The following is a 15,055-nucleotide window of genomic DNA, read 5'->3' on the forward strand; positions in this document are numbered from 1 at the left end:
TCCCAGAATTCCCAGGACATTTTCAATTTCTGCATCTCTAATAACAGAACTCAGTTCAATTTTTGTTTTATATAAATCTAAGATATTTAATGAGCTATTATTTTTTTTCTCATTTCTCATGAGACAGATATTCTCCCTCTGAAAACCTCTCCGTTTCAGCTGCCTTCCAGTTTCACATGATGCCATGCCTGAATTCTGTCACCTTATGCTCTGTTGTATACTTTCTTATCCTAGAAGCCTGGGCTTTTCATAATGACTGCTTCATTTTGTTGTGTAGCCCTGTAAATTTCATAGTGGTAATATAGACAGGGTTGAAAGGAGGGGGGAAAAAAGTCAAAATACGAAGAAATCAAGTCAAGGGTTTAGCATTTTCCTTTTTCTCTAAACCAGCTCCACAAATCAGCTGCATTTTGTTTCCGCTTGCTATTTATCAGCTCATCACAAAATTTCACTGCTCAATTTTTTTAATGTTGGTAAATCAATATATTTTATTTCATAGTTTATCTCTGTTGTTAGTTAGACCTCACAGTACTTTATTATGTGTATGATAAAGAGCATATACAATTTCAGAAAATACATTTTTATATGTATACCCATTGTTAAGTTAAAAGCTAAAATAATTTAGTGGAAAAAATACAGCCAGAAGGAAGAAGACAACTTATTTGCAAGTAAATAATAGTCTCAGAAAACCTGGTAGTATTATGTCTTAGAAAACTCTAATCCTCTACTGCATGGATTTCCTGAACCCTTGGCAGCTGTGGGGAATTACAAGACAGAATCCAAAATCCAGTAGAGTAGGACCTTTTGAATAAGTGTTTCTCTATTTCTTCTAATGATCCCTAAAGTCCTCCTCCTGTGACAACCAGTGGTTTCCATGTCACTACCCATTTTCTTCATTAAAGTATTTCTCTAAAAAGAAGGAAAGTAAGTGCAATATTAAATATTTAAACTGGTGAAAGGGAACCTCTCAAGAGAAGCTACTTTAAAGGTTATTAAATACAGATCTTTATATTTTCCAAAGTATTATATTCAGCAATTAGCTCTGTTTATACTTATTGAAAATATAAATCAGATGTGGAAACATGTATTAGCACAGAAATTTGTGCCTACAAACACTGTAATGCTGCCAGTAATTGCCAGGTAAGAATTATGGTGTTGGTCCTTCTCAGGGAATTTGAAGGCCTCTTCCCTTGGGCAGTGCTCCTACAGATAAATGTCAAGCCTCATTGTTGAATCTTGTTGCTGGAATTGATCCTCAATAACGGTTCAGAGACCTTTCAGGGGGAGATACTACCAGGTGGAAGTTAGCACTACCAGGCACTACATTTATTGAAAAGGATCCATTTTACAGAAGGAAGATGGAAAGGTTGTGCAGACAAGTTCAAGTACCAACAAAAGTTCTTGCCATTTCAGCTTGCAGGAGAGTTGGAGCAAAGAGCTATTTGCATTCCTGATGCTCTTGCCCTCTTCAGTAGAACTCTGTCCCCAAAGGGTGGTGAGTGGTCAAAATGGAGATTTATTTTTTTTCTAGATGCTTCCACCAGCCTGTACGTTAAGCTAGGCATCAGTGCCTCTCTACACAGCTTCAGCCCCAGGGAAGGATGTGCAGGTCATGGGCAGCATGTGCTTGTCTTAGCCTGATGCTCTCAGGGTTAATCTGTAGCCCTGCCTGGAGAAGATCCAGGTGAATATATTTCCAACAGAGAATTTCAGGCAAAGCTGAATGTTGTGTGTTGATGGCTGTATTTTGAGGAAAGTGAGATAGGAAACAAGCAAGTTTTCATTTTACCTGTCTGATCTGCCAGTTCATCTGCCTGGCAGATGGTCTGATGACAGAGGATGCTAGCATGCAAAATTGGAGCTGTTCATCTGCCTGGAGGCCAGAAGACTTCTAGAGCTTATTACCCTCGGACAGCTGATAAAGAGGTTGGTGCCTGAGCTATTACTCCCTTAGAGTCAGCGTGAGCATCTTGGAAACCTCATGTGTCCACCTGACTGGTCAAACTGCCTTCCATGCCAGGGCTTTGCTTTGTAGATGGTTCTGCAATGTTGTTTAAAACTTCAGCAAACCCATTTTTTTAAGTATTAAATTCTCCCTGAATGGACTGATTACATTCCTTCACAAAGCTCTGGGACTGAGTAAAGCAAAATATGAATAATGGTGCCGTGAGAGAAATTAGCAGCAAAAGGAATGCAAAACAAGGAAAAATAGAAGACCATGACAAATACACTGAAAACCACCATACTGAATGTTCTCATTTCTCAGTAGTAAACCAGAAGTTTTAATACAGCTGTGAAATCCTAAATCACACTAGTCATATTTTGTGCCTTGAGAGAAGTAACATATAATTAGGAACTAAGTTGGTCTGGGGTTTGGGGCTGTGAGTCTTGTACCTGGCTTTGCCAAATGTGCCTGACATTATACAGGTCAAGTGAGTCAAGGCAAGAATGACCTGACCTGACAGTCAATACTGTCATCTCTGGCTCCTGTTCTTAGTCTGTTGTGATGAGCAGGCACTATCAGGAAGAGAATAATCTGGCCTATTTTAGAACCCTACTTTTAGATGACATGACGTAAATCTGGAAGTACCCATTTCTGTTGATTACAAAGGGAATATAGTCAAGCAGCTCAGACACAGACAACCATATCTCATCAGATAACTCCCCCTCTTCCTGACTCAGTACTGTTTGTAGGAGATGAGGTAATAGTATTCCCTTTCTTGTTTGCTTAGATTGTGTGGAGGCCTGTGAAAAAGAATCACTAAATGCTTTTAAAGTGTTTATCAGGTCTTTTTTTCATGTTTGCAATGTGTCACATTCTAAAAAAGTTTCATAGGATCAGGAGCAATGATGGAATTTTACAGAATTTCAAAAAGCATCTTTTCTTCTTCCACCCTATGGGTTTTATTCTAAGGAAAAGCCAAAACCAGTCAGCCCTGCAGAGCTGCTTGCTGTGAAAGAGTCTAAAGAGCAGGAGACGTTCTCTGGGAAGGGCCAAGGGACCACCTGTGAGCCCAGCCATGCTGTGCTGGCTTAGACCACTGATGACAGCCAGGAGCAGTGATGTGGTGGGCAGCCAGAGAGCCTGGAGACAAGTTTGTGCATTTACATGTCTGGAAGTGCTTTGGCATCAGTGTGTGGCTGCTTGGATCCCTGAAAAATGAAGAGGACCTGGGGATGGTGGTTGACAGCCGGCTGAAAAGGAGCCAGCAGTGTGGCTGGGTGGCCAAGAAAGCCAATGGCATCCTGGCTTGCAATAGAAATGGTGTGACCAGCAGGACCAGGGAAGTGATTATCCCAATGGACTTGCCATTGGTGAGGCCACACTTCAAATACACTTCAAATACACACTTCACACTTCAGGTTTGAGTCCCTCACTACTAGAAAGCAGAAAGACATTGAGGTGCTGGAGCATGTTCAAAAAAGAGCAACAAAGCTGGTGAAGGAGCTGGAGCAAAAGCTTCATGAGGAACAGCTGAAGAAACTGGGGATGTTTAGCCTAAAGTAAACAAGGCAGCGGAGTGGCAGAGGCCTTGTTGCTCTTTACAGCTACGTGAAAGGAGGTTGTGCTGAGGTGGGTGTTAGTCTCTTCTCCCAAGTAACAAGTTATAGGGTGAGAGGAAATGGCCTGAAGTAGTGCCACGGGAAGCTTAGGCTAGATGTGAGGAAATATTACTTCACTGAAAGGGTTGTTAAGCATTGGAACAGGTTGCACTACCCAGGAAAGTCGTGGAGTCATCATGCCTGGAGGTATTTAAAAGCCATGTAGACGTGGCACTTAGAGGCATGGTTTAGTGCTGGGCTTGGCAGTGTCAGGTTTATGCTTGAACTCGATATTAGAATTCTTTTCCAACCTAAATGATTCTGTGATTCTATGAAAGAGATAGCCTGTTTGGCTTGAAGAGAGTAAGCCACATCTTTGGTTTTGTTTCCAATTTTTGCATGGAGACTGTCATCACAGAGATGAGGATGTTTAGCCAGGCAGGAAGCAAGGCCCTGAGGGACCTCTTCCTGACATGTATAATAGCTCGAACCCCAGGGAGCAGTAAGCTGGGGACATAGAGCTCTGGGGACATGCACAGCTAACAGATATACCAGCAGGTCCTCAGTGCCACTGTGTTGCTACTCGATGGAAGTGGAATGCACTCCCATCTTAATTTTGGCTATACCAGGGAATTTTTATTTCATCAACTCCTGCTGATCCATGGATAGTGATCTAGATTACCGAAGGCATTTTATTCCAGCAGAGCTCTATTGCTGGTCAACTGCACAGCACTGGCATGGGTTGCACTAGACCTGCATCCCACCCAGGGTGGACACGCTGCAAGAAAGGCACCCAAATAGTGTATGGGTATAAACCGGAGAAGGGCAGATTTAGAATAGACATTAGGAAGAATTTCTTTACCATGAGAGTGGTGAGACACTGCAACAGGTTGCCAAGGGAAGTTGCGAATGCCCCCTCCCTGGAGGTGTTCAAGGCCAGGCTGGATGGGGCCTTGGGCAACCTGATCTAGTGGGATACCCCTGCCCATGGCAGGGGGATTGGAACCTTCCAACTCAAACTATTCTATGATTCTAGGATTCTGTTCTAGGAAGAATAGCTTTGAAACGACACTTGTGTCATTGACTCTGACCCCCCAGCAATGTTTTTTAGATTTCTAGTTGTTGGGAAATGAAGTCTAAGCATTTTACAAGTGTTTTCTAGATTAATGAAAGATCTTTAATGAAGCAGCAATTGGTTTTCTATGTTAATCAAGTTTTGATTTTGTGTTACATGCTCAGGGTCACTGTTTTGAAAGGGTAATGCCAAAATTACATTCCTCATCTGCAGTTTTTGTGGCTAACCTTGCACTTGCTGCATCTGATTAGGAGGGGGATGGGATAGAATTACGAAGTTCGAGTTCCAGATTCTGATAATTCAACTACTGACTTGAAAATAGTTTCACTGAGGAAACAGATAATATTGCTGCAGCTCAGACCCAGAGCCCAGTCCACAAATACCAGTCCTCTTGTGCTCTTCATTCAGCAGCTTTATACGTACCCAAACAGACGCCTCAGCAAATGTGTATACAAGTTCTACAGTAGGAATTTTCTTATAAATTCAGGCTGACAAAGACCTTATTCAGCTCACCTTTTTTTTTGTAAATTTCCACCAAGAACTGCCAGATATTTTTTTTCAATACAGCACATCCGCAAAATTTCTCCATTGCATTCAAAGAAGTTTGTGAAATACTTGAAATTTCAGAGTATGAACGGTTTGCCTGTCAAACTTAATGCAAATCTTTCCTTCCTATAGATATATATACACACATATATGCACACGCATATATAGATAGATTTTTGAGATTTTTTTTTCAAGTATTAAACTCTTTGAATTTTCTTTCCAGTACTCATTTTCAAAATAAACAACCTGAAGCTGGGTTTCGCCTGTGAGATGGAAGGCCTGTACATATGTTTCAGAACAAATGCGTGGATGATCCAAATCTGGAGCTCAGATAGTTTCAAAATGACTGACGGACACATAAAACAAATAACAGAGTCCTTCTTAGGTTCCAGGCATTCTGGCAGAGTTTTAACCAGAGAAGAGGGATATTTTAACAGAAATCTTAAAAACAATCGGTTGGAAGGGGTGTGGAGGGAAAAGGTGTTTAGCAGTTTAAGTCCTAAGTGCTGTGGGAAAGTTCCTTAGCATTAGAGTCCATTTACAGCACCATTTACAGCTGCCTTAAAATGTAAGTATCACTGGATTTTGGAAAGCAGCTTTTTTTCATCCAGGATGTGGGTATCTGACTGTTGCGCAGTTTGCACATTAAAAATTCAGACCAGACAAAATATATTCTGTAGTAAATAAGTCTAAACTATGCTGGGCTTATTCGTAAGAAGTAAAAAAGAAAGATTTCTCTTAAAAATAAAACTATTATATTTTGATTATATTGACCTGACAGTCTTTTGTTGCAGAAGTGGTAACTACTATAACAAGTACGTGAAGCCCACAGACACATTTATGCAGCAAGAGCATTAAATATTAAGCATATTATGCAGTGAATAAGATACGAAATTTCAGTTCCATGTTGACATGCAAAAAACCCTTAGAGGACCAGCTGTGAGAACTGAGTTGTCTTAAGTGAATGCCATTATTGTCAGTCGAGCACGGTAAGATTTCTGAAATATGCTCATAATAAAGACATAAAATTGTCCTTTATTTAATGGTGCTGTCTGTAACCTAAGAGTCTGAATAGGTTGAATAGAAATACCGTTAATAAAATTGCAGCTTTCAGAAATAGACACTAAAGGTGGCTTAATTACTTTAAATGAAGTTTCTTCAGTAGGCAATGTGATTCCCCCAGTGTGCTCAAAACTGCAGAGGGCGAATGAAAACGAACAGTGAGAAAGCAGACATGCATCTGTGACACAAGTAATTGTGCAGAGTACTAAGAAATCAAAGGTGCAGAGCAGTTCATGGAGAGGGAAGAATGTGAAATTCAAAATCCATTTTTATTTCCTGTGAATGAGAGGATCACTTCTGCCTGAGACACTTCTGAGGTTAAATAGCTGCGTGTAGTCAGGCTTGGCTGTATGTTAGAAATTAATGCAGTACATAGTGAGAAAATAGGAGCCTTCTGTCCAAACTCAAAATGACTAAAGTAGAATGAAATGGTGGAACCAGCAGAAGCTGTTATGTTCCAAGCTGCCTCCTAGCATGTCTGTGAAAATTTCACTGAAGTTTGCTGGGACCAATTTATTTTGTCTTTAGTGGGTAGACTCTTAGAGTCAATAGCTTAAATGCGAAGTGTTAGATTCAGTAAGTTATACTAGAGAAGTCTGAATAAAGGCTGTTCCTGTTCAATTTGTTTCTCTCTGTCACTTGAAAATGAAGGGGTGAACGGGTGGAAAATATGGTTGCAAGAGAAGAAAAAAGCCTGCTATTCAAAGAGGAACACACGTTTTCTGGCTTACTCTAGAGTTAGGAAGAGTAGGTTTATTTTCTTATGATGATGGAGAACTCTGCTCATGCTCATGTCCTACTCCAAATTGTCTCCACTGTCCAAACGTTGCCTAGTGCTCTGGACCAGATCAACTGGTGAAGCTGGGAGAAAAATGATCTAATTTTTGGCATGGCAAACTCCAACCAGCATTTGTCCAAGAAAGCAGAGACATAATAACCCTGATCATTCCGAGGGATGAAGGGATCTTCACACTGCTTGCAGCTCAGAGTCTGCTCTTGATATGAATCTGGAAGAAGGTTCATCTCTGTAAGAGATGCTACTTTTTGGCTTTCCAGAGATGTATATGTTTGCATGTAACATTTTTCTAGAAGAAATTGTGGGTTACAATGTAGAGTTGCAGGGTATGAAAAGATAAGAAAAGCAGGACAAACGTCTGTCTGCAACAAATATTCTCGCTGCAACAAAGGCTGTTAATGGAGCTACTTCACAGAGAAAGTGATTTGAAGTTTTTGAACAGGCATTGCCTAGTTTTTAATGTCTGGCAGAGTCCTAGCAGTCTGCACTGCATCTCACTAGGGAATCCAGACTACTGAACAGTGATGAGAAAGGAAAGAAAAAAACCAGAGTATTGAGAAAGGGAGGTAGCAAAATTAGAGGTAGACCTCAATTTATGATTTAGAAGCCAAAGAGCTCTCCAGGCAATTGAGCAAGCTGCTTTTGGTTGCAGCAGCTCTCCTTACAGCTTCAAGTGGCCAGCTTCTAGATTGCTTTGGTTTGTAGTCATGGATAAGCACTCCCTCTGGAAATTACTGAAAGCAGTCTGCCACATCAACTCGCAAGCTTGTAAAATTATATTTTAATTGTGTTATTAAACCTTTCTCACTTTTGCTTTTGTCTGTTTACTTTCCTGATTCATCTGGATCCAGCTGTACTGGAACATGAATGTGGTTCCTCCTGAATAGTGCTGTTTATTTGTAACAGGATTTGTAATGAGAGTGGGTGAAACCCACTACCCAGAAGCAAGCTAAGATCTATCTTTCTCTTCCTATTAAAGGACTGTGGTTGGAGGTGTGGTAGAGGAAAACTATAGAAACATGCTTTAGTAGTAAAGTATGTATTTTGATCTTTTTTTCATTTGGTGTAAAGCATCCAGACACAGGCAGGACAGAGGTTATAATCTCTGTTCTCACCTTATCTGTTTCCCTCCTTTCCCAATCCTTTTCTCTTTCCTTTAATTTGAAATTCATCTTTGTTGGGCTCAAAGGACTCATTTTGGTGGGCTGGCTTGGCACTTCCCGTCAAAAAGCTTATGCTAAACAGTTGAAAAAATCAATGTACTCTTATGGCTCCAGGACCAGGAAGACAGAATTAATTACCAAGACTTGGACCAGTCAGTTTCCAGGATTGGTCAGAATCTATTACCGATACTGGGACTGTGGTGAGGAGGAACCACAGCTGCCACTGGTTTGGTTTGTTGTTTGTTTTTTTTTTTCAAGTTTTTTTTTTTCTTTTCCTGATATAAGCAGTGTATATTGCTTTCTTTGAGTAAAATACTGAATTTTCCTTTTAATTATATCTGGTCACAATAGTGTCCTGATCCTCTTTTGTGTCAAAAGTCCCACAAGCCAGAAGTTTCTGTTCTATCTCTAACTTGAATCCAATGTTTGCCAGATATTATTACTAAAGAGTATAGGAGATAGCGCTGCTGTTTCTTATAGAAAGATACAACTCTGTCTTTTCGGGCACATTCAGTAGCCATTGGTGCAGTCAGTTCTACTGCAGCCTCTGTTCTTTATCATTTAGTTTCCCTATCACACACATCTATATGACATTACTAAAGCAACATACCTGAGAGATTAGCTCCATGGAATTTTTGGAGGTTTTCTGGCAGTAGAATATATCATTAGTTTGTTAACACAAGGGAAAAATTAGTTAAAAAAATCATAAATTGATTTAATACATTGATTAAATAATATACTTTAGCCTGGAAACACTCAAATTCTCAGCTGTGCACATGTAATTCAGGTTCTGAAGGAATCTGTTACTCCACACAGACTCCTGTAAAAAGTGTTGAACAGGAACAATGGGAGCTACTGGCCATTATCTGAATGAAGTTTGCCTGGATATTTCAATATTTCAAGATATTTTTAGTTTTCCTACAATAACAGTTCAGCAGCTCTTTGATCAACTTGACATTACAGCAAAAGAAGAGAATTAAAAAAAGAGAAAGAAATTGCCATCTGTCATCTTCGGCTAATTATTTCGAACCTTACCTTGTCTTATACACTGCAGCACACTATTTTAGGATTTCTTTAACTGAGAAGTCTTCTACTCTGCGAGAGTATAAATAAGTTCACCTCTAGCAGGTTCACCACTGGTCAGTATGTTGTGCTGTCATTTCATACAGCCTTCCTCCCAACCTAATGCAAGAATTTATTGGTTCAGACAAGTCTATTTTGTCCTGCTCCCTCAGCTGAACTGTTTTTTTCAGAGGAAGACTCTGTTTTATCACCTTTTTTTTTTTTTGGTGAGTGTAAGAGGGAGAGGGAACAGGACTTTATTCCTCCAAAACTCTGGTAGCAGTCCAGCACCTTGGCATTCTCTCTCCTGCAGTTTTTGGAATGAGATAGTAAATGAAGGAGCTTTCTGCAAACGTGGAGGGATCAAATCAGGCAGCAGGAATTCATCTGAAAAGATGTTTGCAGTATTTATGTGAAAAGCAGTAAGTAATGTGCTTCTTTAGAGGGGACCCACGAGCCCTCTGCTTCTATGTACTCTGTGGGCGTAGCACCCTGATGAACCACGTAGAGTGAGAAAGCAGCTTCATTACTCCATACTTTGCCCAAAAATTCCTCTTGTGCCCTGACATGTGTATTACCATATAACTAAACTACTTTAGCACTCTAGGTGAATTGCATCTTGTTTTTTTTAACTCTCATGCTGAAGTTTTTGTTGCTTTCTCATTAGTTTTTTAAAGATTAAGGTGAAGCAGGCTGAATAAAACAGAATCTATCCTCATTTTGTAAGTGCTGACAGTTGTCATACTCACTATCTTTCATTCTCATGAACAAATACATTTTTTTAGTTCTTTCAGCAAGCTGATGTTTTTCAATATAACTGGAAAGCAAGTTCCCAGATCAATTTTTAAAGTCTACAGATGTTGAAACAGTATGATTAAGATTTGAGATAATTAACAGGAAAGAAACAAGCAAGATTTCAGGAAATACTAAAATCTCCCCCAACATATAGATACTTTTCAGCTTCTTAAAAAGCAGGGTGGGAAAATAAAATTATCTTTCAATATTATTTTTTTTAATGAAATGGAAAAGTAGCCTCAGATAAAATTCTGGATTTGTGCATTTTAAACCTTGGTATACTTGGAGATAAACTGTGGTATTTTTTTTGAAAGTAAGAGCTACAAGTGGACAGTGACGATCAGAAGAAAACTATTTTTTTGAGAAAATCCTACAGAAATGCTGCCAAATGTCATCCCAAGGCTCTGAACATCCTCATGGGCATCCATTTAATCATCCATTCTATCAAACTCAGTGATTACACCATGTCTGTGTGAATTTGTTATGAAAGACTTCCAAATATTCAATCAAAATGAAATCAGGCTCAAGCATTTTATATGCCCTGATTATATTTCATTTCACTGGTCATCTCCTGGTTTTAACAAGGGCAAGCAGCAGAGCAAAGCTATTTTTATGTCAAGCTCATCTAAACCCAGGTAAGAGTAGAATGCATGTGCAAAGACCCAGAGGACTGAAAAAGAAGAATTCAAACCACTTTTCCAAGATTATTGGGTTTTTTTCCACTTAACAGTGTTTAGTGCCAAAAAATACTAGAAGAATTTCACTTACATCTTTCCTGTACTAGCAGCACTCTTTAGTTGAAAATTCACACACATTATTCAAAGAAAACCTATAGGCTGCAATAAGGCATTCTAAAGCTCAGCTTGTCTTTATTTATTTTTATCTAATTAATTTCTTACCTTAAAATATATTTCAATATTTCATGTGTCATTGGAAACTATTGAATCTGTGAATGACATTTCTTCTACACACCTGCCACTTGAAATAAAGTCAAGCAACAAAGAACAAAGAGTATATTCAGGAGAAAAGAAAGAAAATCTAAGCAAAATATGGAAAACCAAGTCATTACTTAAACTTATACTGTGTACTGCATTGGAAAGCAAACTAGAATCAGTCATCTCCTCCATCCTTTCAACACCTCTGTGCCTATAGCATTGAAAAAATCCTTACTTCAGGAGATGGAAGATTAAGGTAAACCTGATAAAGGAGAGAGAATATATACATGTCAACAATTAAGAAAGGTGTATGAACTACCTAGGTAACTGTTGTATCCACAATGAAATGCCATGCATATTTATTATAAGAGCTACTCCATCAAAAATAGATATTACCTGGTAGCAGGCAGCAGTGAATTTTGCAGCTTTTTGAACCCTTTCAATTTTTATGCATGTTAATAACAATTATTACAGGCTTGGCTGAGGCAAGCATCTAGAGTACTATAACAAACAGATCTGCTGTTGTTCCCCTGGGTCAGAAAACACAGCACAACTGAACGATGACAGACTACAGACTGACGTGAAGAAATTAAACATTTTTATGAACATCAGAAAGTTAGAAAGAAAGCATAACTTCACAAAACATCACTTATTAGTTACCTGTCCCAGAGAGTAGGTGAAGATTTTGCGAGCCTGCCCTGGAGAATTCTAGGTTGCCATAGGCAGGTTGGCACCCAGGAATTTCGTACCCTGCAGCATGAATAGAGGATAAACCATGGCTAGGTATGGCTCATAAGACATACTAGTGATAACCTAGCTAGATTTGCTGCATAATTGCAGGCTATGGCATAATTTGGTACTAATTACTATTCAAGATATCTTACTTTAAAGCAGTGTTAAAACTAAACATCAGGATGATGTTGCAGCATACACATTCAGTGGTTTTCTTATATGACTATTGTAGGTCAGAATAAGCATTTATAATTGATCTTATGATAGCTGTAAGTGGGTGCTACTCCACCTGTTATATGGGAGAAACTTTTGCTCTTAAGATTTGTGAATCAAGGCCTTATATTTTTGCATTGTAAAACCATTGGATTAAACAAATACAGGCTTCATTGAATCTGGGTCAGCAAAATTCCTTCTGAGCACCATAGTGTTTAACACTGTTTAACAGTTTTGATTAAATCTGGGCTGAGGTTCAAGTTCCACATACCAGGTTCCATGCATATCTACCAGCAGCAGAACAATAGCTACAAAATATTTGCTGAAAGTGAAAAGCACAAAGAGAAGCGATCTGAACTAGCAATCTAGGCTATGAATAACACACAGCAAAAGCAGATCCAGAGCCCAGAAGAGGGCCAATGAGTCAGGCAGATTAGCAACAAGAACTATTGCCCAACATTAGCATCAAGCAATGCTGGTAAGATTCATACCACTCCGTTCAGTCCGAAGTAAAACAAATTCTCTCTCAAGTGAGAGAAGGTTTTTCCTGAGTAAAATCTGAGTAAGGACTACAGTATTTGGCCACACAGAATACCTCATACAGTCTTGCTGTGTTCCTCTGCAATATTAGAAACGCAAAATAATGTACCTTGAGGGATAAACTCAAGAAAAGATCAGTTTTTCCTTGTTCAAGCACATTCATATTTATGAATCAGACTTTTTGCATATGCTTTCCATGCGGTCAGTGATCACTATCCATGCAGAAAATCCTACCTTCCAGTATTAACCATCAATTACCAGTGGATACTGTGAAGTAGGGACCTTAGGGACATTCTGGATTGTGAACACATCTTTACATACGGGGGTACATTTCAGGAGCAATAGCTGTCCTACATAGAGCAGCAAAGAATCTCAGTATTTATGAGAAACTCTGCCATTGTTTTAAGTCCACCCTGGGATCAGCTTCATGTCAAGAACTACTAGCAGCAAGATGATGCTTTTTAAGGCACTCTGAGGAAAAGCACTAAGTGAATTCCAGCATGTTGGTCTAGTTGTACTGCCAAGATGATCATTGAATAGGGAAGGAACATTTCAGTATCTTTTAACTTCTTCTGTTTGGACTTGGATTAACTATGTGAAGACACCCAGATCCAAGGTTTAGATGTTGTCATCACAAGAATTTACAGCAATATTAACTTTAAAATTAAAGTGGTGGTGAGAATAAATCTCTGAAACCTATAAAACCTTGATATTGTTTTTTTTAGTGAACTGTCAGTATTACTTTGGATTACATATATCTCACAGATTTTCTGGTTTTCTCCAACTGCAGATCTCATAATCAGTAGGTGTGTATCAGTACTGCAGTACTTCAATATATAGATTTTCATTCTCAACTATGAGTTTCAGGAAAGCAGTTCATTGTAGGACTACAGATTTGAAAATGATCTCTACCTGGCTTTCCTTTATGTACTTGAATATTTTTAGTACAAATTGCAAACTACTTCAAAAAATCGGGTCATTGAAAGGTTAATTTTGAAAAAAATAAGTGAATTCAAACCTGTGCATTTTGTATATTTCTCCACAGTAGTTTTCTAATGAAATAACAAAACTTGCAAATTCTGAGGCAGATGAAATGAAAACACTGAGTTTTTCAAGCCCACAAAATTAATTGTTTGAAGCACAAGCCATCTGAGCAGGGAGAAATCTCTGCTGTCTTCAGATCCGTTCCTAGCTTTCTTCCATGTAGTCTTCATCTAACCAATCTCATACCTTTTAATGATATATAGCAAGTAGCTTTGCCATAGATAATTTTGATGAAATATTTTAAGACTATGAAGCTGTGAGTAGCTTTGATAGAGAAGGGAGGGGTGTGAATTCCACTTTAGCTATTTGCTTAGTGTTTTCTTCTGACATCTTTTCTGCAGTAAGTTCTGTGTAATTGCTCCGTAAGCGAGCTAACGCAGAGAAAAGCTTTCTGCTCTAAACATGGTGGGTCTTTCAAAAGATCCCCTTAAGGGATTTTATAACATCCTGTCTCAGATAATCAGTGTCAGCTGTAGTCAGTCAGTCAGATTCTCATGTACAAGGTTGAAAAATAATTAGTAACTGCAAGATTTATTTATTTGCCTGACATACAAACATGAAAATTAATTTATCATCTTCTGCAATTTACATGGGGTGTTGTTTTAACATTAGCAAATCAGAAATCACCAAAACATACATACATTTCTCTATAAATCAACTGTAAATTTTAAAGGAAACAAAGCAGAAAATGCTCCCAGTCCTGTCATTATGTCGTTTCCTTTCTGAAACAACAGTTGTAAGAAACTTGTAAATATTGAAAATTATAAAGAAGACTATTTCAATAGAATGTTGTATAGTCATAGTATAAAAATAGTAGTTAACTATGACAAGAATATCAGTCCCAAAAACTCGATGATAAGATATTTCACATTATCAAATTTTATGATGATTTTTTGTTATGTCTTAGCATGAAGTAACTCAGCTTCCTCTTCTTTCTACACAACTTCCCTTATCCCTCACTGATGTGATTGAGGCTGACTCCAGTGTCAAGTGAGGTTTGAATTTGGGCATACTGTTGTAATAGCCTGTGTTTTCTTGCCTTGTCCTAGAATGTGCACTATGTTACTTCAAATACTGACTGTGGCTCGTTTGACAACAATCACGGAGGACACTTACAGACCTAAGGCCAATTAAAAAAAAAAAAAAAAGGTGGATTTCTCAGTGAAATATGATCAACACTTTATTTCACTCTATAGAGAAGAACAACTAACAATTCATCAGTTTTGGTGGCAGATGGTGATTGATCCACTGTGCCTGGAGTAGAACTATACAGACTATTTTTTCTATTTAATAAATACTGTTGTAAGAAAGATAAACACGATGCCCCTTATGATCTCCTCTCCATATTTCACGAGTGAGATTTATAACATCTGATACATACAAAGAACCTTTGCTTGAGTAGCACTCCTCAAAACCACTACTCAGATGGTTATTTTACAAATGTCAATGCAAATCTGAATGATTTTTCTGAAATAATGTATTTTTCAGAAGCTGGAGAATTTCATGTTGGCTCCAATTGTGAGTGGAGGACTTCGTGAGTAGAATTCAG

At 38.5% G+C, this 15,055-nt stretch overlaps 1 protein-coding gene across 5 annotated transcripts in view; it reads right to left on the reverse strand.

Annotated features, from left to right (window-relative positions):
- Positions 1 to 15,055, reverse strand: part of BEGAIN (brain enriched guanylate kinase associated) — a 155,919-nt gene that overhangs the window by 56,601 nt on the left and 84,263 nt on the right. For 2 of the 5 annotated variants that reach the window (XM_069858791.1, XM_069858792.1), the window contains exon 3: positions 11,638 to 11,727. The exons of the other annotated variants lie outside the window; for them this stretch is intronic. In XM_069858791.1, the coding sequence (XP_069714892.1) occupies positions 11,638 to 11,727 (90 nt within the window). The remainder of the gene's footprint in view (positions 1 to 11,637; positions 11,728 to 15,055) is intronic. 5 annotated transcript variants of the gene reach the window in all.

The sequence above is a fragment of the Phaenicophaeus curvirostris genome, chromosome 5, assembly GCF_032191515.1.
Source record: "Phaenicophaeus curvirostris isolate KB17595 chromosome 5, BPBGC_Pcur_1.0, whole genome shotgun sequence".
NCBI lineage: Eukaryota > Metazoa > Chordata > Aves > Cuculiformes > Cuculidae > Phaenicophaeus > Phaenicophaeus curvirostris.